The 26,315-nt window shown below is 44.8% G+C and overlaps 1 protein-coding gene across 1 annotated transcript; it reads left to right on the forward strand.

Moving 5' to 3' along the window:
• Window positions 1-1,537: 1,537 nt before the first annotated feature.
• Window positions 1,538-25,291, forward strand: corin (corin, serine peptidase). The gene is made up of 24 exons (XM_026163424.1): window positions 1,538-1,769; window positions 3,835-3,985; window positions 7,257-7,565; window positions 10,249-10,360; window positions 10,583-10,687; window positions 12,084-12,307; window positions 13,364-13,477; window positions 14,468-14,575; window positions 15,396-15,506; window positions 17,037-17,159; window positions 17,663-17,770; window positions 18,675-18,906; window positions 19,013-19,155; window positions 19,246-19,353; window positions 19,455-19,568; window positions 19,671-19,781; window positions 20,127-20,250; window positions 20,934-21,062; window positions 21,312-21,361; window positions 22,573-22,759; window positions 22,837-22,999; window positions 23,077-23,185; window positions 24,390-24,523; window positions 24,604-25,291. Exons 1-24 carry the CDS (start codon window positions 1,707-1,709, stop codon window positions 24,784-24,786), a joined length of 3,315 nt encoding a protein of 1,104 aa, XP_026019209.1. The 5' UTR covers window positions 1,538-1,706; the 3' UTR covers window positions 24,787-25,291.
• Window positions 25,292-26,315: the final 1,024 nt, after the last annotated feature.

A 26,315-nucleotide genomic window follows, 5' to 3' on the forward strand; every position in this document is an offset into this window, starting at 1 on the left:
CCCGTTATAAGGAAGTCAACAGGAAAATGCCTCTTGGCTACTCTGTTGTTCAAAGTCAGATCCACCGCTCGCTCATCACATACGGTGTGAAATCACAGGAAAAACAAACTAATGGGCTGCGTCACCATGGTTACACCCATTTATGTTTGTATTACGCTTCTCAGAGTAATTAAAACCACCTTCAGCTGCAATATTAAAGCGATGCAAATGTTAAGATATCAAAAATTATGATCTCGTCACATCACAAATATGAGTCTTGAGTACAATAAGTACTGCTGTATATCTTCATCCTACAAGTTTTAGGATTATGACTTTTCAGCATCAAAATAAATGTAAATGTCTTCTGTACACACACTGTACATAAATGATGGACACTGTGATGTCACTCATTGGTTAATGAAGCCTCAAGCTGCCTTGGGAAGTTGGAGGTGGTGAGAGAGGGACGTCGTGAGGCCAACGATGCGTCGTGCAACGAGCACACTCTCTCTGAACTTCCTGTTTCACTTAGTTTGAGCTGAATACCACAACCGATAAACTTGTGAAATCATTCAGACTTAATCAGGTCACTGAGTAAAGGAGCAGCGTTCAATAAGCACAAGTCTTTCTGTTCTCCAATCAGAAGGTTTGATGCACTTGTGTGCTGGCTTCAGTTCAGAAACAAAAACTATGTCCATCACTTTACACCAACCACCTTCTTTTTTTTGGTTAATGTTCTGACTTCCTGTGAGCCCCTCCTTGCTCGTTTGTAATCCCCCTTGTGTGACCTTTAAAACAAAGCTTCAGGAAACGCCCCTCTCACTGAAGCTTGATCATGGTGAATGTTTACAGAAGGAGGCGCTCCATCCATGGTTAAAAGCATTTCTTCCCCATCTGAGTTTGCAACAGCTGGTGACAAAATCACCACACAACAGATTTATCTGCAACATTGTAGTTACATTATAGAAGATCGTAACTATGACTACGACCATCAAAGTCATCAAAAAAGAAACATTATTACAAGTTAGCATCATGAATACGTTACATGTATGTTGTAAAGGGTGCTGTCAGACTTTTTTTTAGCATTTAAAACATTAAGCGAGCACAGACAGCCTCTGTGGGGTTCCACTCCTCACTGGTGGGTCACAGCTCTGAAAGACTCCTGGAAACGCCCCTGCTGTTGAAACTGGGGCACCTCTTAATACTCTTAATGCACCTGTTTACCTCCATCCTATGATAGTAAACTCCACCCATCTCATACTCTCTATGCTGCTTCTGTTTGTCTCCAGGGCAGACCCATCTCCACCCACCCATCCACCCTCTCCCTGCCACTTCCCCAGGTGGATGCAGATGTAACCAGAGAGTTCAGAGTCTGATTTGTGTTTGTATTCCTGACAGAACTTTCGGAGGTGTCTCGGACCCCGTTGGGGGTACCCCCTGCTGAGGAGCGCACCCCCTGCTGAGGAGCGCACATGTGCGGCAGCAGCTTTGAAGCTGGCGCTCAGGGCGGCACGAGGCTCCAGCCCTGCACCTGAATCCAGGAGCTTTAATCCCACGTTAAGACCTCCTCACGTGGGCACGACCTGAGCTGTGTGACAGTAAACAGCGGAGGGGGAGGAGACGGGGTAGGGGCGGAGCCAGCGTGTCTCGTGCCCGGTTAGTTAGCGGAGCAGCTCGCGGGCAGCAGACAGAGGGATGGTCTCGCGCTCGGCGCTGGGCAGCAGCAGGTCATGTTGTCCGCGCGGCTGGAGACCTGCCCGCGTGTCACCTTCAGCGGAGCGGGAACTGCGGCGGTGAGTGCCCCCCTCGCTCTCTCTCTCTGTGTCCCCGCTGTCTGCGGAGCTCTCTCTACCTCTGTCCCCGCTTCTGCTGCTGTCCTTGGTGTCCGTCCTCTGTCCTCTCCGCCTCTCTGTGCTGCTGCTGCTGCAGACTCTTCTTATTCTGCAACACTTCAAAGATATTTCAAGGCTTTAATCAGAGAAGCGTCAACAGAAAACTGACGCAAATATGTTTTTATTTCTGTTTTATTTCAGTCAAATCTCATTGAGTCATCTCTGTTTGAAACCTGTCACAGAAATAATTACAGATTTATTTTCTGTTTAAAAAAATCTATCAGCTGCTTACCAAAAAAGGTAAGCAGTAACATAAAAAAATGTTACTGTCACATTTGTGCAAAAGTCAGTGCACTTTTGTCTCCTGCAGTAACATTTACCCGAGGGCACAGGTGTGCTCAGGAGCATGAAGCATGTAGGAAACAGGATGTTGTTCCAGTATCTGACTTTTAATGTCGTGTAGTGATGTAGTGATGTCCGTCTGTGTAGAGTTTTCAGCGAATGTGAGCTCTGATGGTTATAAAACTGCACCCAGCTACACTTTCATTTCTTTATTAATAACTCTGATAAATTTAATTTCTTCTTAATAAACTTCATTTCTTTTCTCAATGACACCTTAGATTTGATCATGTTTGGGTGATTCGTGGATCTCTGTTTATTCATAAAGACTTTGATTTATTTTGATGTAAAATTTAAGAAGTCATATTAATTGTGGCTCCAGCTGAAGCTCCTCGGGTGGCTGACGCGTCTCCGTTTCTACAAGATGATCCAGAAAACAGCTGAAAGTTCACACACACGCTCAGCTCTCAGACCTGATGATGTGCACTCGTTTACCTGCTAAACACGGTCGTCGCCGTCCTCCTAATCAGTACATTTGTGATGTTTCGGAGACTAAATGATTACAAACTTAGTTATTAACAGATAGTTGTAGTGCTGGAAGAATTAGAGCAAGTTTAATAACTACGGCTAATAATTAAAATAATCACGTAGTGATTTACAAAACAAAACAAACAGTTATTATTTTTGACTCTTTTTCTTAAATAAAAACATTATTAAGATTAAGATATAATGATAATGTTGTAGAAAGCTGACATTTAAACTGTGTTTTCTTTATGTTGTGTGACAGTAAACTGGGTGTTTTTGATGATTTAAATATATCAGGCATCAGAAAATATCAGAACCAATAAATATGAACAGTTTTAAGAATTTACTTTATTAACCTCTTAAGCCCAACGCCCCCTGATACGGGGGCAAAATGCAGGAGATCAGGTAGGCTTGGGGCTTAAGAGGTTGATGCCTGAGGATTGTGTGATTTCAGTTTCCCCAAGACATACGAACAGTAACCGACTGAAATAAATAAAATACAAATAAAATTACAAAATATATACAAATAGCTCAATTCTAAATATGTGTTGCAGAGATTAAATATATATGATTCACATCGTACTCCAAGCTGTTGTTATTCTGATCTTAATTTTACTCCTTACTTAATTTTACCCTTCAAAGTAAAAGTCCTCGCCTAAAAGTCCTAAAAGGTGTAAGATGTACATAACGTGCATGTTTGGTTTGTACTTTATTTAACCCAAATAGTGAGCTTCTTGTTATTGTCATGCAATAAAAAGAAAATGATCCAAGCTGCAGCTCTCACACACTCTTTCAGATGCACATGCACAGCAGACATTGTGGTAATGAATCAGCCAATCAGCACATTAGACAGAGCAGCTCCACAGAGAGAGAGGGTGGTGGAGTGAGCAGTATTTAAGGTGGGGGGCTGCTGTGTGGTGTCAGGTGTCGGCTCGTTGTCATATCTCTTCAAAAATAACTTCGGCTTGTCCAACGGAAACTCTGAGAGGGCAGAAACACCCCGAGCACCCACACCTCTGCTCTCTGTAAAAATAACCTTCAGTGGAAGAAGGGGCGGGGCTAAACAGACAGTATAGAGCCAGAAGCCTCCTCTTTTGTGCTCTAATAACCTGGATCCTGGTGTTTTATGAGTCCTCTGAATGTCTCTCTGTGTCCCACAAAGAATCTGGCTCGAGGACCCCAGGCGAGGATGGGCGGGGAGGCGTGTCCCCACAAGCTGGGCTCCACCAATCACCTTCGGCTTCTCCTCTACATCCTGATTCCCACCGTGAGCCTGCTGGCCGGCCTCCTGCTGCTCGTCCTGGTCCTCACTGGTAGAGACACACACACAAACACACAAACACACAGTCTGGCTGATGACCTCTGAGGTCAGAGGTGTTCTCAGTGACCTGACAAAGACCCCACCCTTCACTTTCAGTCTGGACACGACCCTGATATCACTCCATCCCCCTCCTTCTCTGTCCTCTAATCTCTACCCGTCCTTTGTCTCTTTCCTCCCTTTTCCCTTCTTTTTCCATCCCATTCACACCATCATTCCTTCTTTTTTATTTGGCTTTTATTTCATTATTTCTCTTTTTACGTTCCTCAGTTTAGATTCCTCCCTGCTTTCAATCTTTCCCTCCGTCGCTGTTACGTCCTCCTTCTTTCCCCTGAGTCATCCTCCTTCTTCCTTCATCCCTCCTTTCTCTCGATGAAGAGGAGCTACAGAGGGATAAGGGGGGAATGATGGAGGCACGGAGAACAGACTGATGTGTGTAGGAGGAGAAGTGTGCATGTGTGTCACCATGACAGCAGGGAGTCCCTCAGCCAATCAGCATGAGGATCAGACTGAAAGGATTTCAAATATTTACGCAGGTAGTAAAAGAGACGCGGCAGCATCTGTCCATCCAGACCTTCACCATCTTCCTCCTCCTCCCCCAGCTATGGTCTTCACCTCCATCACCTTTTCAGCCTCCCCCCTCATCGTTTCTCTTCCTCCACTGGATTTTCCTTCCTTTCTTTATTTTCTCGTGTCTGCTTTGATGATTCATTTCTTTCTCAAATGTATTCAATTCAGTCTTATTTCTCTCTCTGAACACACACACACACACACACACACACACACACACACACACACACACACACACACACACACACACACAAATATCACAAACATTGTCTGAATGAATAAACTTTTTTTAAAAATTTGAGAACTTATTTTCATTCTCCTCGCAGTGAGAGCTCCGCTCCTCTTTCTTCTTCGTTGGTTTCTTCTCCCTCTGCAGCTGTCTTTCTTTTGTCTTCTTCGCGACTCATTGCACACAGTGTGTGTGTGTGTGTGTGTGTGTGTGTGGCTTCTCTCCCCATTACACACTTAATGGTCTTTGCAGTGCCTCCTGCTTGCCTCCGTCTGTTTTCAGCTTTAATGTGAGGCTGTGAGTGAGGGCCTTCACATTCACTCTTCAGCAGTTTTTATTTCTCAGCCTCTGACTGAACGATGATCCACAGTCACACTGTGTGCACAGCACACCTGGCTCTCACTGTTGGATGGTGTTGTTGAGTCTCCACAAGCAGCAGCAGAAGGTTTCAGAGTGTTCTTCTGAGCTTTATCAAAAGCAGCAGCCCGCAGCCTCACATGTGTCCTCCTCAGGGGCGTGAAGTGAACTTTCTGCTGAGCGCAGCAGGAAACCAATCACACCGACAGCTTTTAGTACTCCTGGTTGTTGCAGATATCTGCTCCTGTATCTGCTGCAGGCGTGGGGGGAAGGAATCAGGCTGTTTTTTTAATCTAATCAACAAATAAAAAATGATAAGTTCAGTTTTAGTCAAATTAAAGTCAGCGTGAGAACATCAGCAGATAAAATCTGGTTAATTCATCTTCACTGCAGAGCTTTTCTCTGGTCCTTCACACCAGCTCACCGTCTGACAACCATATTTGTAGTTCGAGATCTACTGACCAATGATTTTGAAATGGCTCTGCTGCATGCAGGTAAACAGCCTGAGCACAGAGCAAATGAAGGAGGGCTTTCGGTAAATCGCAGTCTGAAAACCATCGACTATCATTTTTGGATCCATCCATCCTATTCAAGTTGTCACAGATCCGGCGGCAGGGTACACCTGGACAGGTCTGTCTGTCCCAGCGCTCCGTTTCTTGATTTCCTTCCTGAATTTCTTGTGGCATTCACTCTGATTAATGGCTCCAGCTGTGGGACTTACACTTTGGCACCAGTTTTATTTATTTATTTGATGGAAGTCAGGCGCCGCTTTGCTCAGTCACACAGAGACCACTCACGTTCATTTTTGACTTATTGGCTGACCTGAGATCTGTGTCTGTAGGCAGAGCTTCAGTAGCTGTTTATCAGTAGCTATATTATTTATATACAGTGATGAGTGGCCTGTTTCACAGTCATGTGGTGTAGATTTCAGGGAGACACTTGGGACTCGTACCCACTGATATTTACAGCACACGCATTCGCCCACCCACTCCCCTCCTTACACTGCAAAAAAACAACCTCCAAGTGCACGACTTACGTACGCAAACATGTTCCTTCACATACGCGAAGACGTCTCTGTCATAAACTGATGTAACAAACGTGCAAAATGAAAATTCCTCGTTTGATTTGTTTGTTGTTTGAGCTGAGAGGAATCTCACACATGTCGGCAGTAATTCGCTGTGTAGTGTTTGAGGGGGTGAAGCCGATGATCTGTCAGTGACTCATTTGTAACATTTATACCAGAAATGCAAATATGAAACCCACGGCTGTGTGTGACAGAAAATATGTAAAAAGATTACCATGGTAACCAGCTCTGTCTGACACGGCTGTGCTGTCTCATTAATAGTTTTTTTTTTCTTTGCCAGAAATGTCAGGTTGTTCAAGTTCATAAAGACGGACGCGGCCGGGGACGAAAAACAGTGCTTTAAAAACTCTAAAGTAACAAAGGGAGGAAGAGAGGAAGGGGTGGGGTCCAAAATGCACCCAAACAACAGAGACTCACTGTGAGATCGACACTGTAAGATGTACTGTAACCACACACCAGCAGGGCGAGGGGCAACAAGGAAGTCTGTCAAGGCAATATTCAAGACAGGAAGAGAAAAAAGGCAGGAAGTGAAAACAGAGAAAGCCAAAGAGGACCTGACTTTCAAAATAAAAGAGAAATGAGACTCAAAAGCAGAGAGGGGAACACATTTATCAACTCAAAAGCTTCTTTTCCATTAAGAACTTGGGATTCCTGTCCTTCATTTTGTGGAATTTTCCATTCTCGCCATAACTGAGAGTTTTGCTTCTGGGGTCCTTTATTGATGACACACCTGTAGAAAAGCGTCAGTGTGTTCATGGACGTTTAGGTTAAATGTGACCACGCCTGGAGAATACAGAGATTTAGGTTTCTGTGAAAGGAGAGCACTTTTTAGCTTTTATATCTTCTAAATTATTAAATTGTCAAATTATTTCCTTAAAACTATTTGAAATGTGTGACACCACACAGCACTCATTCGTTCATGAACTGAAGCCTTAAAGCCACGCTCATGGACGTTCATGAGCGTGGCTCAGAATCATGCCTGAACCGCCTCCTATGATTGGCTGATACCTGTGTCTTCCTCTGCAGGTATATTTGGCAGCACTCACTTGGACCCCAGCCTCCTCCCCTCACCCAAACCCATCGCCGACAGCAACCCTGGTTACCACAGCAACAGCACAAGTGACCCCTACCCCTCCTCCTCATTCACGGTGGAAACCGTCACGTCTTCACCGCAGAACCGCAGTGAGAGCACACCTGCCGCCACCGGCGTTCCCCCGGTGACCTCTACTCAGGCTCCGCCCACTCAGCCATACACAACGCCCCCTGATTGGCTTGCTTCTGTGACATCGCTGAGCACCGCTTGGCCGAGCAGCACCGCCTCTGCACCCGACACAGGTATCAGGTGTGAGCAGGAAAGATGGAAGCAGCAGGGGGTTGTGGGAAACGTACGCAGCTTTTAAAAGACCTGAGTAATGCCAGGGCTAAGGATGAACTACAAATCCCACAGTCCTCTGCAGTCTGTGTCCTTCCTGCTATCCGTCTGTCTGTTGCTGTTGTTGTGTCCTTTCCCGTCAAACAGTAAAATCTTATTAGGCTCCTTTAGTGTCGACTGGACGAGTTGATACCTGAGAGTAGCTGCAGAGGATGAGCTGCATTCAGATCTGCTGTCCTCTACTCTCCTCTGCTGACCTGATGGGCTGAGCGAGAGTGTGTGTGTGCATCTGTGCTGATAAATCGTTTGTTGGGTTGCTATTTTAAAATTCCCCTCGTCTCCGTCTCTCTCTGTTCCTCTGCTGTCCTTCAGTGTCTCTCTGTCTGTTCCCATGTATTAATGTGCAGTCGAGGTGAATGCTAATGAGCCTCAGTCTGTCCTGCGCTCTGATTGGACACTGGACACTCACCAGATTTGGTGGACGTTTGACCTCCTGCCCAGTTCGGCCACCTTGTTAAAAAAGGTCACGCTCTGTGATTAACCGACTCTCTGATGACTTAGATTTCTCCCACTGAGACAACAAGTTAGGCCCTGAAGGTGTCGGTGGTGTCACCTGGCTGTTTGTCCTGCTAATGCTAGCTACAAGTGTCTTATTAAAGCACTGACATTGATACATCCAACTGTGGACAATCCAACCAATTACAGGCGAGGTTTAAACACAGAAAGACCTCAATTTACTGTCATTTGTTATTAGTTATTTGTTATATTTCTAAGTTATTTGCCCCTAAAAATCTCAGAAGGATGATCTCACTTATCCTGGAAGGCATTAGTTTGGCCTACTATAAGCATCCATCCAGACGTCCAGTCCTTTAACCATCCATTTTCTTTTGGGGATCTGTGGCAGCAGGTTATTCTAGTCATTCTTTAAGCTAGCAAAGTTTTCCAGTTACTATATAATCTCTGAGTGTACCCTTTTTGCCTGTGTCCCCAAAAACCTCTAAAGGACATCCTGATCAGATGCCAAAACTGATTGGCTGGCTCCTCCGAAGGAGCAGCAGCTCAGCTCACCAGATGTTTGCACTTCTTACTTTGTCCCTAACAGTCAGTCTGGGAACCTCCCTGATGTTTCAGTCACTTCCTGTTTTTGGTTGCTATCCTCTCCTACACCAACTGGTCATAGCAGATAGCTGCCCCTCTGAGCCTGGTTCTACCGGAGGTTCCTTCCTGTTATAAGGGAGCTTTTCCTTCCCACCAAGTGCTTGCTCGGAGGGGCTCGTCTGATTGTTGGGGTTTTTTCTTTATGTTGCTTTGAGGTGGCTGTGATGTGGAGCTACATAAATTAAACTGAATTGACTGCTCGTGACCACAGGTGAGGGTTAGATTATAGATTGACCATTATGACGAAAGATTGTTTTTCAGCTCGCTTTGATTATAACCATAGTATTTAAAAATAAACACTGACATTCCATGAAAATCATGCAGGTGAAAAATACCAGTACAGTTTTGGTTAGATCAAACACGTATTAAGCACGGGTGCTCCCATTGGCTTTAGGTCAATCCAACCCACTGGCACAGTCAAAAGAATTCAACAGTTCCTGAATGCAAATGCTTCTGCATAGATTTTTCAGTGATATTAGGGTTATTATGGTAATCCCAAGTAGGGCGTCACATCCAACTCTTGGCAAATAACCCAGAGAAGAAAAGCAAACAGCAAAACAAAACAATAAACAGACAGTAAAAACTCAAATGTCTGATAAAATGTCTGTTTCCTGTAGAGCTCCATCACACTCCCTCACTTTCAACCCAACCTTTGACTGCTGCAGCACCATGCCTGTGATACTGTAATGACCCGAATTTCACTGCTTTCAGGAACCATTGGAATTCTTTCAATTGACCAAATGGTTCAGGAGTTACGGGAGCTGCAGGTGTAAAAAATATAAACCACCTGTCTGACAGGTTAGATTTCAGAGGATTCAAATCTGATAACTGTGAGTTTCACCTGCTGGTTTTGGACTCAGTGTTGTTTGCCATCATTTTCACAAGATCAGCAAACTTTAGCCACCAGACGCTGCACGTGCAATTAACTCCAGAGCAGCCATCAAAATTCTCCAGAAGACTCCAACAGAACAAACACAATCCAAGGGACCAGTTCAGGGACTCCAGTTAGCTGAGGTGAAGTCTAGCAGACAGCTAGCAGCAAAGAGTCTGTGACAGCTCTATGAAACAGTGAGGATACTAAGCCAGTAATAACCCATGTTTCTATCTAGAATTAGGTTTTTATGCCACTTCTCTCACACTAAGCACAGCTTCCATCTGGGTAACAAAACACAACAATGACAGTGGTATTGCTCAACGTCCACCAAACACATCACGCCATGGGCAACAATGAAGTGAAATATCACTAATAAAACAAAGATCTGTGAAAACCAAACATGCACCAAAAAGTTGTTGTTGAGAAGCATAAAATATTAGAAACTATAACATAAGCATGTCCTAAACAAGCATAGATCAGATTTCAAAAGGAAGAAAAAAGACGTTTGTTAGGTACAAATGTCACGTTGTTTTATAACGAGGCTGTAATGACGACAGCAGCCTGCAGGGGCAGCGTTCGGGGTTTGATCCTGGTGACCAGCTGTCTCTGTGCAGGTAGCTGTCAGCTGATCGTGGAGCCTCAGTGTCACATGTTGCCCTACAATCAGACGTGGCTGTCCTCCTCCGTCGCCGTGGTGAAGAGCTCAGAGGTCGACATGTTGCTAAGGTAACAGTTACTTCCACTAAAAGTCATTGAATTATCTACATACAGCTATTTCATACTGCAAAGAAGACAACACAATTAAAGGCATCACCTCAGGTTGTGTCATGTCAGGGTTTCATTGCTTTTAACATTTAAATGATCCAAACGATTCATCAGTGAATCGATGAGTAGATGAGTGTTAGCTGGGCTCCCGGCGGTGACTGAACGCCAGCGTGTGTGTTTCAGGTTCTTCAGCTACCTCAGCAGACTCTCGTGCTACAGACACATCATGCTCTTTGGCTGCTCGCTGGCTCTGCCCGAGTGCATCGCAGCTGACGGCGCACACAACAGGTAACACACACACAAACCTACAGTCAGCTGTTTCCATACACAGACCTTACTTGGCCTATTTCACAGCCTCTCCAGTTTCCATATAAGCAGCTCGTTGCTGTGGAGTCGTCAGTGTCGACCTTTCTGGACTTGACCTGGGATTGAAGATTGATTGAAGAGTCTGATGTGAGCTGGAGGGCCGCTCTGACCAGACGACAAACATAAAAAACTAAAAAATATAGAAACTATTTATATTAAGAGAAAGGTGGTGAGAAAAAACAAGTCCTGCTGCACTGTGGAAGCTGTTTATTTGCCGTCTGCTTCTTCTTAATCCACAACATGTCCACCTATTTTAATCTGTCCAGAACTGAAGCTGATGTTTGCTCCTTTACTTGTTACCACAGATTGTCCCTTATATTATCTGTAAGCTTCTTTGCTGTGACTAGAAAAGCAGCCTGAACCCTGAGTGGAACTTTGAGAAGATTGAAATATGGTCTTATCTGTTTCTCAGATATCACAGTCGTCTCTGGACACTCATAAAACTCATAATTAGACAATTAGAGCTCAGTGTTAGGTTGCTGTTTGATCGCAGTGTCAAATGTTCTCATCAGCAACACTATCCAGCTGCTCTGCTGCTCAGGGTGAGGGGAGATCCCAGGGCATTAATAAACCGTCAGCGCGCTGCACGCTCAAACAGGTGGCGCCCTTATTATGTCTCAGTTTCAGCTTTTAGCACAGTGCCAGAGGCTCCAGGTGCAAACTCGGTCCAGAGTGAAACAGCGTTTCTTCTTCCCTGTCCTCGTTCCCTAGCATGCTGCTTTGTTCAAACAGCACGACAGCATGTTGGATTAGTTTCAGCGAATGTCCAGCTGCTGCTGACAACAACCAAACCATAGGAGGAAGCTACAGTCTGATAAGACACAGAATAAAGTGCATCTCTCCAAAGCTGTCAGGTGACCGTCAGGAATGTTGGAGGTACCAAAATGCTCAGGCCTTCTTTAAAAGCCTCACAGTGCCGAGCAGCTTCTTTCAGTTTACCTAAACCTTGAATCTCTAATGCGAATGTTGTCTTTCAGTTCCAGCACATTCAGCAAAGACTGAACTTTGTCTTCCTATAAAACACAAACAAGAACATGAAACTCAGCTGTTCACACAGTAAGTGGGACAGCAGCTGTATGTGTGTATATGGCTAATAATAACACCCTCACACCCTCCAAACTCAGAGGACACACACACACACACACACACGCACGCACGCACACACACACACACACACACACACACACGCACGCACACACCTTCAGTGTCAGTGGTTTCAACTCCAGACGACCTCTGACAGGAGGATTATGGGACTTTTAATGTTTTAATGATGCTACCAGCTAACTGTTCCCTGACGTCCGCGTATGTGTGTGTGCAGGACGGTCGTGTTGCCCTGTGCGTCTTTCTGCGAGGCAGCGAGAGAAGGCTGCGAGCCAGTCCTACAGATGTTCAACGCCTCCTGGCCTGACTTCCTGCGCTGCTCCCAGTTCAGCAACACCACCTCTGCTTTGTCACCACCGTCATCACCATCATCACCTTCGCCAACAGGTCTCCTCACGTCACCTGCCTGCTACACACCGCGACAGATTAAAGGGAAACCCTGTGAGTACAAACCACACATAAAATCCTTCACTCAAAAACTGGAGCTCAGACCTCAGGGACCGCCAGTTGGAAAAATGAGCCAATCAGCTAATGTATTAGCTCAGATAATGTCATTAAAACATTCTAAAGGCTCCAAACTCAATCCAGAGTCCAGGTCAGGAACTCCAGTTAGCAGCTATCATCCACCTGACCCATAATAGTACAAACTTTAAGCCTTAAACTTCTTAAAGGTGAATGAAATTTCCACCTGTTGTTATAATCGTTATCTACAGAGACCAGTTTTTGACCTATTTTTGTAGTAAACATGTTAATTTCTCCTATAAAGTTTTAAAATGGGAGTTTGTGGAAATGGACTTAGACAAGAATATGATTCGAATCTGAATAAAAGGTAGAGGACCAATGATAGAGCCTTGTGGAACTCCACAACCTGAAAACAGTCTGTGACGCCCTGTTCTCACAGTTAATCTGCTGGTTACTGCACTGAGTAAAAATGATTTGGGTTTGAACGTTTTCAGGTGAGATCTTGAAGTCACCAGTAAATACAGTTTCCATTTATGCTAGCTATTACGATGCATGTAGCCAAAGTCTTTTTTCCACAAAGTCTCATGTATTCAAACTTGTACAACTTCCCCGTCTGTATATCTGTGAAACTCCGAGCTTCTAATAATGATACTGAGACATTAAAACTGCAGTAAAAACCAACACATTCACACATTCGTGTCTTCGAACCAGCTTCAAACCACATCGTGCCAGCTTACAAAAACTGAGAGGCACACAACCTAAAGACATGGGAGTTAGCAAAACGTGGACATGATGTCAATTTTCACATCAACGTTGTTCACGAGGCAGTGCGAGTATAGAATGACCCTTACAGGCTTCCTTTACATCTGCATTCATATTTTTTGTCTCGGTCTCTCATTAAGTTATACTTCTGGTCGTGACTGAAAACAGTTTCTCTATTGGCCAAGTGGACATTAGAGGGACTGCAACTTTTTATACGTAATAAATATCGTTGTTGTACATCACTGCTGTACTCTCTCTCTGATTGGTTGGCAGCCGTATGTGGCGGGAAAGATCATTACTTGTGTGCGACTGGGATTTGCATCCCTCAGAAACTGGTGTGCAACGGCCACAACGACTGTGATGACTGGAGTGACGAAACACACTGTGGTGAGCGCACACACACACACACACACACACACACACACTGTATTGTGGTCTGTGTAAATAGCAGGAAACGTTTCAGCCCGTTGTCATGGTGTTCGCAGGTGATTGAGAGGATGACAGTGGTATGGTCGCTCTGTCACAGAAAGGTGGTCGCCATGGTAATATAAAGAATCTATAGGCAGCGACTATCAGAAAAGCAAAAGGGGAGAGAGAGAGAGTTTTGTCTTTGTCTTTTAATGTCTCTCTCCCTCTTTGTGACCCCAGCCTTCTTTTAACCAGCAGAGGTTTATGTGGCTGTAAAAGTCACACATGACAACGAATGAAGGAAGAACGACAAACGGCTATAAAGTGAGAAACCAACACAACAGGAAGAACTGAAGAGGACAGGAGGGAGAGGACGAGAAGATTAAACATGAGACAGTTTAACCAATATTCATCAGGTCTCCTGTGACGCGTTAGTTTGAAGTTCACATCCTTTATTTGGAGTCTTTACCTGTTTCACATTCCCTATGGAAATGTTATAACAGACAAACTGCAGGGGCACGAGAGAGCTGATTTCAAATCTACATCTTCTAGTATTTAGAACTATTTATAATTTTTAGGGTTTTAAGAGGTTAAAGACAAAAGAAAGTGCAAAAGAGGCCAGACTTAACCATTCATAAATGTGAAGAAAAGAAAAAGCAAAACAAAAACAGGGAGCCAGAAACAAAACAAGAGGAAACAAAATAAAGAAATCAGTCGAATGAACCACAGTGCTGCTGAAAAGCTTCAAGATTTGACAAAACAGGTTATTTAAAAGGTTTGTGGATTGTTAAAAAATGTTCCATTACATCTGTCTTCTGTTTTTTTACTCTGTGCTCTCTCAGGAACGTGATTATTATTATGAAGAAAAATAAATATCTAACATGAGATAAAGGAAAGCACGAGGAAAAGTGTAATGAAAAGAAAAAACACATGAAGAAGAAGTGCTGATCATGTCTCTCTCTCTATCAGTGTGTGCAGATGGCGAGTTTCACTGTAACACGGGTCGGTGTCTCTCGCCCGCTCTGGTGTGCGACGGCTATGACGACTGTGGAGACCTGAGTGATGAGCTCAACTGTGGTAAGACCATACACACACACACACACACACACACACACACACACACACACACACACACACACACATCCATCACAGAGTATCACACACTCAGGGTGACGCAGTTTGGCAGCTCGGGATCAGCTGTGAAATCAGAGAGAGGGGAAGTGTGGACCGGGGGAATCCACCACCTGTCTATCTGACACACACAGACACACACACACACAGAGACACATTTTTGTATCTCTGTGAGGACCCACGCTGAAAGCATCACCAGGCTCAGCTGAGATAAACAGTCTGAGATCGAAGCCAGTTATCATTCCTGCACTGAGGCAATGCAACATATCAGTCTAACTGCTAAATTACAGGAACGCCACAAAGCTGAATTCATTAAAAGTGGAGCTGCTCTGCTCATTTTTACCTTTGTATTTCTGTTCTTCATACACTACAGTAGCTTTACATGAGTTCAAAATCAACTTTTTAAAAAGTATTATTTTGGTCCTCTGTGCAGCCAGTCAGTTCATCCTCTGTCTCGAACAAACTTTAGCTCCTCTTTAAAGCCAGCTATCTTCTGATATCCCTCACCAGCAGAAGGATATAACAGTATCTAATCCCTCTCTGGGACACTAAAGATCCAGGATAGGGACAAAAGGGAGCACTTAGAGCATTAAATCAATCAAATTTCCGAGTCTCATCATTTCATATCGTGTCTTTGTATCCCTATCCTTTAAATAAAGGCTTTAACTGTAATGTTAAATGTTAATAGAAGATTAGCTCAGTCCAGACTCTGGAGGTCGTTCATGTTATTTATTTTATCTGAGTGTAGCTAATTGTATGTTTACAGTGTGTGATGTGGCCCGGGAGCACCGGTGTGGTGATGGGCGCTGCGTGTCCAGAGACTGGCTCTGCGATGGGGACCACGACTGTCTGGACAAGAGCGACGAACTCAACTGCTGTGAGTGACAGCTAGCTTAGCTTTGAGACATCAGTCATGTTTATAACTGGTGATTAATCTAAAGTTGTGTTCAAATCGATATTTAATTGATTAGGAAAATAGTAGCCATGGCAACTGCTGACTTTTTCCATAGACAGTGTTGGGAAGGTTACTTTTAAAATGTATTCCATTACAGAATGCAGAATACATGCCCCAAAATGTATTCTGTAACGTATTCCGTTACGTTACTCAATGACAGTAACGTATTCTGAATACTTTGGATTACTTAATATATTATCATGCTTTTTACAACAACGTGAATGTCCTATTGCTGTGTGATTTATTACTATTACTGAAGGTCCGCGACTCCGAACTGTAGTAAAGGGACCTCTGACTAATACGGCGGGGTCCCTGTCGGCTCGTAGCCGAAAAATAGCTTTACTTTGTTGTCTGGGTCAACTTTTCTTGTGAGAGACAGAGAGAGGTGTTGAAAGACTGCTCCAACGGAACTTATTGTTTTCGGAGGAAAACACGAACACGGTGTACAGTCGAGTCTTAATAGCTTACTTACAACTGGGCTCGTCAGGCACTCTTCTTGGCTGCAGTGGTTATTATTATATTTACATGGTTCCAGCTCCCCTTTTTGCTCGATGACTGCTCGTACCTTTCCACTCCCCTTTTTCTCCCTCCTCGCGCTCACAGACACATAACGTGTATGGCAGTCCATTCTCCCTGCAACACGGACTACACTGCCCATGATGCTACATTCTTTAGAGCTATGCTTGTAGCATTCTGCCTGTTAGCTTAGCACAACAACAACAACGAAAAGGCGCTCTCTCACCCAGGAAACACACAGTCGCAGAGAGAGAGAGCGTCGCCCTGTAACCATGGCAACCGTAACGCTGCCGCCTGGAACAACAGAACGTAGCTGTCAAACAAAACCCAAACAATCCTGACCCGCGACAAAATGAAACAGGAAAGTACCGCAGTGTAATCCATTTATTTCAACAAAGTAACTGTATTCTGAATACCACCTTTTTAAACGGTAACTGTAACGGAATACAGTTACTCATATTTTGTATTTTAAATACGTAACGGCGGTACATGTATTCCGTTACTCCCCAACACTGTCCATAGACAACCACAGAAGGATTTAAACTAAGAAATGAGAGGTTTAACTTCGCTCATAATTTAAACAACTTACTACTTACACTTTGTTTGCTACTGGTTGTTCCCATTTTCACAGCTCACTGAGCTCAGCAAAACTTTCCAGTGGTACACACTGCCCTCTGGTGGTGCTTTCATGTGGTGCACTACCAAAAAACAGCATCTTTGGATCAGTGAAAAGAAAAAAAATGGAACTGCAGCAGGAACAAATGTACATATAGATGAAAGGACTGAATAGTGAATGTGAAGAAAGCTTTAGTCTGCCTCACATGGTTTCCACTCCGAGGGAAACGTGACAACTTGTGAGCGCTCAGCTGATTTACTGCTGTGTCACGTGTTACTATAACTCATCAAAAATGACAGTAAGTGTGTGTGTGTTTGCAGCTTGTAAGAGTCAGGGTCTGCTGGAGTGCAGGAACGGTCAGTGCATTCCTTCCGCGTTTCGCTGCGACGGCGAGGACGACTGCAAAGATGGCAGCGATGAAGACAACTGCACCGTAGACCAGAGTGAGACTCTGTCTGTCATTAGAAGCAAAATCACACTAAAAGAAAGTTCAGACAAACTAACCTTTTGACCATAAAAGCTGTTATAAAAGACAGAAGATCATTCAGATGAACAAACATCTCACACATGACTTGGTAAATCTTAGATCCCTAATGACTAAGATAATAATTCATTTTCAAAGCTAATCACATCCTAATCGTCACCACAAGACAACACTTTTATTCATAAAGCAGCTTTCCTGCACAGAGGCAGATTCTTAAAACTTAAAACAAGTTACAGGAGCCAAACTGTTATATATACTGACTGTTCTTCAAACTAGACACAGTTCATTAGCTATCAGGGCCTTTTTGATTGGTTTGACTCACTTTGTAAAGTCTCACCTTCTGCCTGCATGTCACCCTGTCCCAGCAATCCTCCTCTGTCACACATCTCCAACATCCTATTTCCAGTATTTCCACTATAGCGTCTTACCTGTGTGTGTGTGTGTGTGTGTGTGTGTGTCCAGGTCAGGGTGGATGTGTTCCCGGTCAGCCCAGCTGTATTGCCACTTCCTGTCAGCCCATGTGTGCTGGCGGCAACGCCGTGTGCGACCCACAAAGCAACAGCAGCTGCAGTGAGTCATCAACAAACTGTCCTCACAAAGATAAATCTGACAATGAGAAGCTTGTCACATTTAACCCTTTATCACCCAAGTATCATACCTGGATTTACTTTTTAATTTTGGCTGTAAAATTACAAAAAACTCATCTTTCAGTTTCCAGTTGAATTTTCTATTTAACCCAAAATGCGGAGTTACAGTAATGAGGTGCACAGATGGTAAAATGCAGGCGGTGATGCCTCTGTGTTCACACAGCAGCATCTTCTGAATCCAATATCCTAATCTGATACTGCGAATCGCCCAGTGAAGCTTGTGCCTGGTACATCTGTGAGGCTCCATTAATGCCGACCCATATCCTCATGTTTAGGAACAACATCTGCTTCATCCAGATGATGTTTTTTTGTTTTGTTTGTAAAGATTGTTTCAGCATGATGATGGCAAACAAATCATTTTGCTCATATTTCAAAAGCAGGTCTCTGTAGTAAAAGAGTCTGACTGTTAACCTGTCCTGTCTGCAGGTCAGACCTGTTATTGTCTGAAAACATCTGGAGCTTTATCAGATGAAAAACACAATAAAGGAAGTCCAGAGCTTTGAGCAGCTGGAATTCTGTATGAAGCAGAAACATTTAGCTCCTGAGGAAATGGTCTCATCAGTCCCCACACACTTAAAATCACATTTTCACATATTCCTACATGACTTTAAAAACATTCTGCACTGTGTGTTTACTTCTTTTTACTTCCTAGCTTTTATTTTGACATTTTAAAGTAATTAGCTTCTAACTTACAGGCTGAAGTTGATTCATGCTTGGATGTATTTTAAACCTAAAAATGGAAGTTAGTCATGTCGTATGCATTATGTGGGTGACAGTGTGTAGGTTTCCCTCTCGTATTAGTCTTCACTCTGCGCTCTGTGTCCCAGCTCGCTGTGAGCCAATCAGCCTGGAGCTGTGTATGAATCTGCCCTACAACCTCACCAGCTTCCCCAACTACCTGGGTCACCTGTCCCAGAGAGAGAGCTCCGTGTCCTGGGAGTCCTCTCTGTTCCCCGCTTTGGTCCAGACCGGCTGCTACCAGTACCTAATGTTCTACGCCTGCACGCTGCTGGTACCAAAGTGTGACCCGGTCAGCCTGCAGAGGGTGCCGCCCTGCAGGTCAGCGCACAGTCAGCTAGTTAATCATCACTTTATTCCTCTGGAAGGTTTCAGATACCTTTCCTCTCTCCTTCTCTCACTCTGTCCTCACCCTCTCGCCCTGCAGGTCGTTGTGTCGTAGTGCAAAGGAGAAGTGTGAGTCGGTGCTCAGCATTGTGGGATTGCAGTGGCCGGAAGACTCAGACTGCAGTCAGTTTCCAGAGGAGGGAGGAAACACAACCTGCCTGCTGCCAGAGGCCGGAGTCGACGGTACACTCCGTTTGTCCCGAAGACGGTCGCTGAAACTTTCTGCTCCTAAAACTAAAATCTTCTGTTCGATGTGTGTTTTCGTGGTGACAGAGTGCTCTCCGAGCCACTTCAAGTGCAGGTCAGGTCGCTGCGTGCTGGCAAGCAAACGCTGTGACGGACACCTGGACTGTGACGACCACAGCGACGAGGACAACTGCGGTGAGTCATGTCAGAGTCATCGAGGCCGCCGCGGCCTCATCGAGACGAATGCTTCAGCAGTTTAGTGCAGCAGGTCATGATCTCACCTTTCTGTCTGTCAGGCTGCTCTGAGCGTGCTCTGTGGGAGTGTCCCGGCAGCACAGTCTGCATTAAAGCCAGCATGATCTGCGATGGGTTCCCAGACTGCCCCCAGCTGGTGGACGAGACCAACTGCTGTAAGACTCCCTGATGTTGATGTTATTATGTTTTGTTCTGCGCTGGGCCAACAATCCCCTTCCTGACTGTATTATTAATGATATCCATTCATATTTCCTCAGCGGTGTGCAGGGATAACGAGCTTTCCTGTAACAACCATCAGTGTGTCCATCGCACTCTGTGGTGTGATGGAAAGAAGCACTGCTCAGACAGCTCCGACGAATGGAACTGTGGTAGGATAGTCCCACTTTTAAAACGTTGGGTTGTTCTTTAATATGTTAACAGGGACACCTGAGTGCAGCTTTGGTCCTTCTACTTTTCATCCTGCAAAATCAATCTCTGTGTCTGCTTATTTATACATTCACTAACTATTGATAATGATGAAACAGCAGAGAGTATTTGTAGTAGGAAGCTGTGTATCATCTGCGTGAAGTGAAGTTCAACATGATAAAGTTGCACAGGTTTATTTACTGGTTTTAAAAAAAGGAATTTCGGACGTGACTTATAAATATTTTACAGTATTTCATCTCTGATGAGTATTTACTACCCAAACATGCGCTGATCTGTTCTCTCTGCAGTGTCTCTGTCCGATCGATCGGGCTCTGTGCTGACGGTGTTTAAGACGGCGGCAGAGTATCAGGTCTGTGCAGATGAGTGGAACGACGAGCTGAGCGAACTGACCTGCAACCAGCTGGGACTAGGGTAAGGTTAGTAACACACGCACACGTTATCAAAGACTTTCTTCACATTCAAATATTTTTATTTATGATGTGGAGAGAAATGAGACGAGTCCCCAAAGTGTGAAGTAAAAACATCCAGTTGGACTTCCTGTCTTGTGTTTCCCCACCTGGCTGACCAGCTCCTTGATATTCGTTCAGAATCTCACCTCCGACTCCAGCTGCATCATCCCGGACTGCAGCTGACAGGCTCAGACTGTCCTCTGCTCTGAAAATCAGTTTTGAGACGGTTCAGTTACTGCAGTTCAGAACAGTGGAGTTGGAGTCTGCCCTTGGGATGAGAAACTGACTGGAGACACGTTATTCTGAGGGAAACTCTAAATACATACACAAACCATCTAAAAGTAGTTTTTAGACGTGCACTGCAGGCATTGATCTTTGTAGACATTACCCAGAGGAGCTGGAGGTGAAAACAGATGTCTGACTCACAGATGGGCTTTATCCTGTCAGATTTATCCTTGTAAAAGTAATTATTTGTGGATTTATTCTGTGAGAATAGAGCAGGTAATTGTCAGGTGAATTCGGCGTTCTGTCTCGTGCACACTCCACCCAGACAGCTTCACTGACCCAAAGCAAACACATTGTTTCCTGCAGTGTGAGCATTTCTGAGTTTCTGATGGAATAAGCATATTGTGTTTGTCTCTGCAGGGTTCCCTCCTCTGTTTCCAGGGTGCCCGATCAGCCCGGCGTCCAAGGCCGTCGACGCTGGTTACACGTCCACCCCGAGTGGCACCAGAGGAACGGTTCTGCTCTGCAGGCCCGGCTGGAAAAGAGAAGGTAAGAAGCTTGTGGTGAGTCGGTCAAAGAGACCAAACTGAGGCTGATTTAATAAGAGGGCCTCAGTCCAGCACGGAGTCTGTCTGCCGGTCACTGATGTTAAAAGCTGTCTGCAGTATCTGGGCTGAGCCCATCAGGCAGGAAACAGGACACCTGTTCAGGCAGGATGATGGCCTGGCTGCTTTAATTACTGTGAGCTGGTGTCGCGGTGATGTGTTTATAACAGATGTTTCTCTGTCTGTCCTGCAGTCATGCGTGTCACTCCAGGCAGAGAGTTTCAGTCCTGTGTACCAGAGAAGGTAAACCTTCTTCTTTTATCCCTTACTTACTGATTTCTCTCAAATCAGTGTGTTTGTAGAAGCATGTTAAAGTGGACGTGTTTAACCTTTCCCTCATAGTCTTGCTCTGGTGGTGGATGCTCATAAAATAATAATGAGGTCAATAATGGTGCGCTAAGGTTTTTTTTCTGCTCTAGCTCTGCATGATGTCACAGAGAGCATCTATATCGTTATCTCTGATGTTCCAGCCATTCAGGGTTTGACTTGTAAAGGATGGAGCTAAAAATGCCTGTTTTTAAGGGGCTGTGCAAAGGCCCAGTGTGAGATAAAGAAGTGTGATTTTGAAGCTACTGTAGTTGAGTTGAAGAGTCAAACGGAGGTACTTTGTATGAGCAGGAGTAGATCAGCACTGTCACTCCTCCTGCTACCAACAGATGGAGCTCAAATTTAAAAGTTTAATCTCAAAAACTGTCAAATCAGCCACATTCAGCGCTACAGTCACTTATACACCGTTATGTATGAGGCCCAGCTGTTGATGCTGATCAACAGCTGGACCTGCACTCAAGGTTTCAGTGTAGTTTGGTATTTTGGAGTTCAGACGTCCAGCTGCTGTCTGACTGATGTTGACTGTCAGATTCCAGAGATGGTCACCTTCTGACCAATTATACTGTGTTCTCTGTCACAACCTGCATGTTGTCTGTAGGTTGACTGAAGCAGACATAACAATTATAGATTGTATAAATCACAGCGTGATGCAGAGGCCTCGTCATTTTAAAGCCTTTACCTTATAACTGTATGGCTGCCACCATATTGGAGCCTGAAGTGACGATCTGTTAGTACAATTAACCACACACCAGGTATATCAATATTATTATTATCATCATTATTATTATTATTTATCAGATAATTGCATTAAAAATGCTTCAAAAAGGCTCCAACTGTACAAACACAGCTCAGGAACTCAAGTCGCCGTCCTGCTGTCAGCCAAAGAGGCCACGCCCCCATGAATATAACTTTAATAATTAACATGGCATCAGAGACCAAAGCCGTTTTCTGTATTAGGCTGTAAACATGTTTGTTTCTGGTGTAAAGTGGACATTTAACACGGGAGTCTATGTGGGCTGTTGCCCTTTTGGAGCCTCAAGTGGACGTTGGAGGAACTGCAGGCTGTGAGGTTGCTGGTTGGATGGCTCATCATAAACAAATCCACTTTGTCTCTTTGTTGCCGTCAGAGTGCGGTCTACGCCAGGCGGTGGGCCTTCACCCTCACAGGAAGAAGCGGATTCTGGGTGGCCGGGTGTCCCGGCGGGGGGCGTGGCCCTGGCAGTGCTCGCTGCAGAGCGGTCAGAGCGGACACGTCTGCGGCTGCGTCCTCATCGCCCGGAAGTGGGCTCTGACAGTCGCGCACTGCTTCGAGGGGTAAGTCTTCAGGATGTGTCGTCAGTGAGCCACATTTTATTTTAACCTCACACACTAACGGTGTGTGTGTGTCACAGGAGAGAGAGTGCAGACCTGTGGAAGGTGGTGCTGGGCATTAACAACCTGGACCACCCAGGAGCTCACAGTCAGAGCCGAGGGGTGCGCTCCATCATCGTACACCCGCGCTACAACCGGGCGGTGGTGGACTACGACATCAGTATAGTGGAGCTGGACTCTGAGGTCAGAGCGTGCTGCTGCACAGGATCGAGTATCAGCTGTAATCGCACTGGACTGATGAGGCGTGTTAATGTTTGCAGATTGAGGAGACGACCTTCGTCAGACCGGTGTGTCTTCCTCAGCCGGGCCAGCTGCCTTTACCCGACTCCTACTGTTACATCACCGGCTGGGGTCACATGGGCAACAGGAGTGAGTACATACACACTTCAGTCTTTGGCCGTATCCCACTCCTAACCTTAGACTAAACTCGCTTTTTGTACTTGCAGCACAAGTAGGCACGCACACATCTTTCAATCATTCGTCTACCAGAGTTTTATTCTCGTCACGTAGAGTCGGTGCATTTAGACTTTGCAGAGTCCTGCTCTCTGTCTTCATCTGCTGGTTGAAAAACATCAGGCCGGCAGCTCTTTTTGAAAGCAGAAAGAATGAGCCGAGTCAGAGAGGCTCTGCTCTCGTTATTCAGATTCACTCTGAGAGAGAGTGGATGTAACTCACTTTCTCATGCTGCTCTGTGCTCAAGCGCTCTAAATCTAGACTCCATCCCCGCGAAAGTTACATAAACTTGAAATCATGCAGCGTGGTTTGAAACCACAAACCTTTCTCCTGCTTGTAAAGTTGTAACTGATGTTTCATTAACCTGTCAAACTGGGGAGTTTCATTCATTTCAGATTAGCTAGCAGTTAAGCAAGAAGACTCTTCGCGTAGCTTACCAAAGATATTGTGTGGATTGAAATGTGACGAGCTCGGAGCGCGTCTGGTCTCACTGTTGCACCCACACGTGTGTCACAGGACCGACGCCGATCCTGGGAATGCTCCAGGCGTGGCCGGGTCGCGTGGCCGGGTCGCGTTCCAGCTCCGATGCAGCTGCTGCAGCTGGTTGTTTCCACTCAGGAAAATATTTGATGTTCCACCAGATACACACCAGCATGTTTCAGAAGGGTCACACAGGTGGCTCCAAAAATAACACCAAGTCTATCGTTTTTATTCTATTTTCACCTCAGTCTCCATAATCATAATCATAATCTGCCTTTTCACTCAATTTAAGTGCTCAAAACGCTTTCTACTCCACGTCTCAATCACCTAATCATGCACTCATGCAGTGATTTTATGTACACCTAGGCAGCTTTTACATTTACACACTTAGACACCAGTGGATGCATCAGGGGCAACTCGGAGTTCATTTTTATGTCCAAGGACACTTGGAACTAACAAAACGACATAAAAGACGTGCTCTTGTTAGTCGCCAAGAGCGTCCTCCGTGTGAAAACAGCGCTCATTCCTTCTGATCTTTGAGCTTTAATGTCCTGTGAAAGGAAAGCTCAGAGTACTTCGAGAGCCTTAGCGCTCTTATTATATTTAAAGCCTCATCTTCATCCTGTGTGTTTGTGTGCAGTGCCCTTTAAACTGCAGGAAGGGGAGGTCCGGATCATCTCTCTGTCTCAGTGTCAGTCCTACTTCGACATGAAGACCATCACTCCCAGAATGCTTTGTGCCGGCTATGAAGCTGGAACCGTCGACTCCTGCATGGTAACATCTGCACCAGTCCAGCATGAAGTACAGAGGCCACACAGTTTCTCAGTGTGTGTGTGTTTAACGTGTGTGTTCAGGGTGACAGCGGCGGCCCACTGGTGTGTGAGGAGAGCAGCGGTCGCTGGACGCTGTTCGGCCTGACGTCGTGGGGCAGCGTGTGCTTCAGTAAAGTGCTCGGACCCGGGGTTTACAGCAACGTCACGCACTTCACCCCCTGGATCCAACAGCAGATCTACATCCACACATACCTGACCGACTGACACATACGCTCACTCACCTGACACTTCCTGCTCCAAGCTCTCATTCATTCCAGAAGGAAGTGATGTCATCATCAGCCACAACACACGTTCAGTTCCTTAACCTGTGCCTATACTGATAGCCTTCAGACGCTGTGTGAGCAGCAGCTGATGTTGTCGGTGATTGAAAGTTACATCCATACAATCAGTCACTGAACTCTGACCTTATTGTTTTTATTACTCGACACATTCAAACCTACAAACATCACAGAAACAAAAACATAACCTCTGTGACGGTTAACCAACGCTCAGTGCTTCATGCTGGACTTTATACTAAGATACTTTTAAATTATGTAGTTCGAACCAACCATTGAACTTCCTGGGGCTGAAAAAACGACGAAGCATCAAAGACGGCAGTTCCTCTGCTGGGCTTCATCTCAGCTAACTGAAGTCACAGAAAACACCCAGGACACTTTCACTTTTCAATTCAATTTATTTCAGTTCAACTTTATTTATATAGAACCAAATCACAACAACAGATACATCAAGATGCTTTATATTGTAAGGTAAACAGTAAAGTCTGTTTAAACTCTGGTTAAACTCCATCATGAGACATTCAGCAGTGGTTTCATTTCACAGCTTTTTGCTTCTGTCACAAACTACACTATCCTCACACAGACCTAACAACTGCTCAAAGAAGTGTATCCCCAGATCAGCTGGTGAGTGGTTACTGGAGTTGGATGGGTGAAACTGGTTAAAAAGATGCTGCTCAAAACCTCTAGTTTGACCAGTTCAATCAGTCCAAGCCAAACAGATTGCAAAGGTTGCATCGAAGCTTGTCTGCAACTGCTCGCCAAGCAGAAGGAAAACATAGAAGTGTGATGTTTGACGTGCAGTCGGCAAGTAGTTGCAGGTTGGAGGTTGCAAACCAGCCTCCAGCCCTGTGTGAGAGAGGACTTAGAGCAGTAGTTCAAACTCAACATTGTGATGTTCATGTGTATCAGATGGCACATGGTCTGTTTCCAAGAACTCCATAAACTACTTGTTCAAACTTTAAATCAGCATTAAAGCAGAAAAACTCCATTTCACAGTCATTTTCTCTGGCTACTTTGCCGGAAATACTCCTCAAGGTTTCTGAAGAACATTGTCTTAAAGGAGGAGCTAAAACAGCTTGTTTCAGACATGGCCCAGTATAAGTTAAAGAAGGATTATTATAAAGTGTGACTCATGCACAGCTGCTCTAGAAACATCAAGGAATACAAATATGGAGCTGGAAATGAGCAGGATAGATTCACTTACTTACCTAACTCATTAATCCCTATTTTAAAAATTATTTAATAACAGCAATTAACAGATTAATGATAGTTTTGCAGCTGTGATACAAAATTGTGTTTGTGCTAAACATCCTGTAAGCAGAAGCTAAATCTGCTATTTCAGAGAAGATTGAGGACTGTTTCCCGGACTGTAGCTGTGAAACCGAACATTTTAATGATATTAAGGCGTTTAGCGCTGAAGCTGCTAAAACAGACCAGCCGAGCACTCATTTTCCCACA

The sequence above is a fragment of the Astatotilapia calliptera genome, chromosome 3 (assembly GCF_900246225.1).
Source record: "Astatotilapia calliptera chromosome 3, fAstCal1.2, whole genome shotgun sequence".
NCBI classification, from domain to species: Eukaryota; Metazoa; Chordata; class Actinopteri; order Cichliformes; family Cichlidae; genus Astatotilapia; species Astatotilapia calliptera.

Coding starts and splice junctions, on each gene's coding strand:
- corin (XM_026163424.1), top strand. CDS start 1,707: ATGTTGTCCGCGCGGCTGGAGACCTGCCCGCGTGTCACCTTCAGCGGA. Junction 19,354..19,454: donor CAGCGACGAGGACAACTGCG/GTGAGTCATGTC, acceptor TCTGTCTGTCAG/GCTGCTCTGAGCGTGCTCTG. Junction 19,782..20,126: donor CTCCGACGAATGGAACTGTG/GTAGGATAGTCC, acceptor TTCTCTCTGCAG/TGTCTCTGTCCGATCGATCG.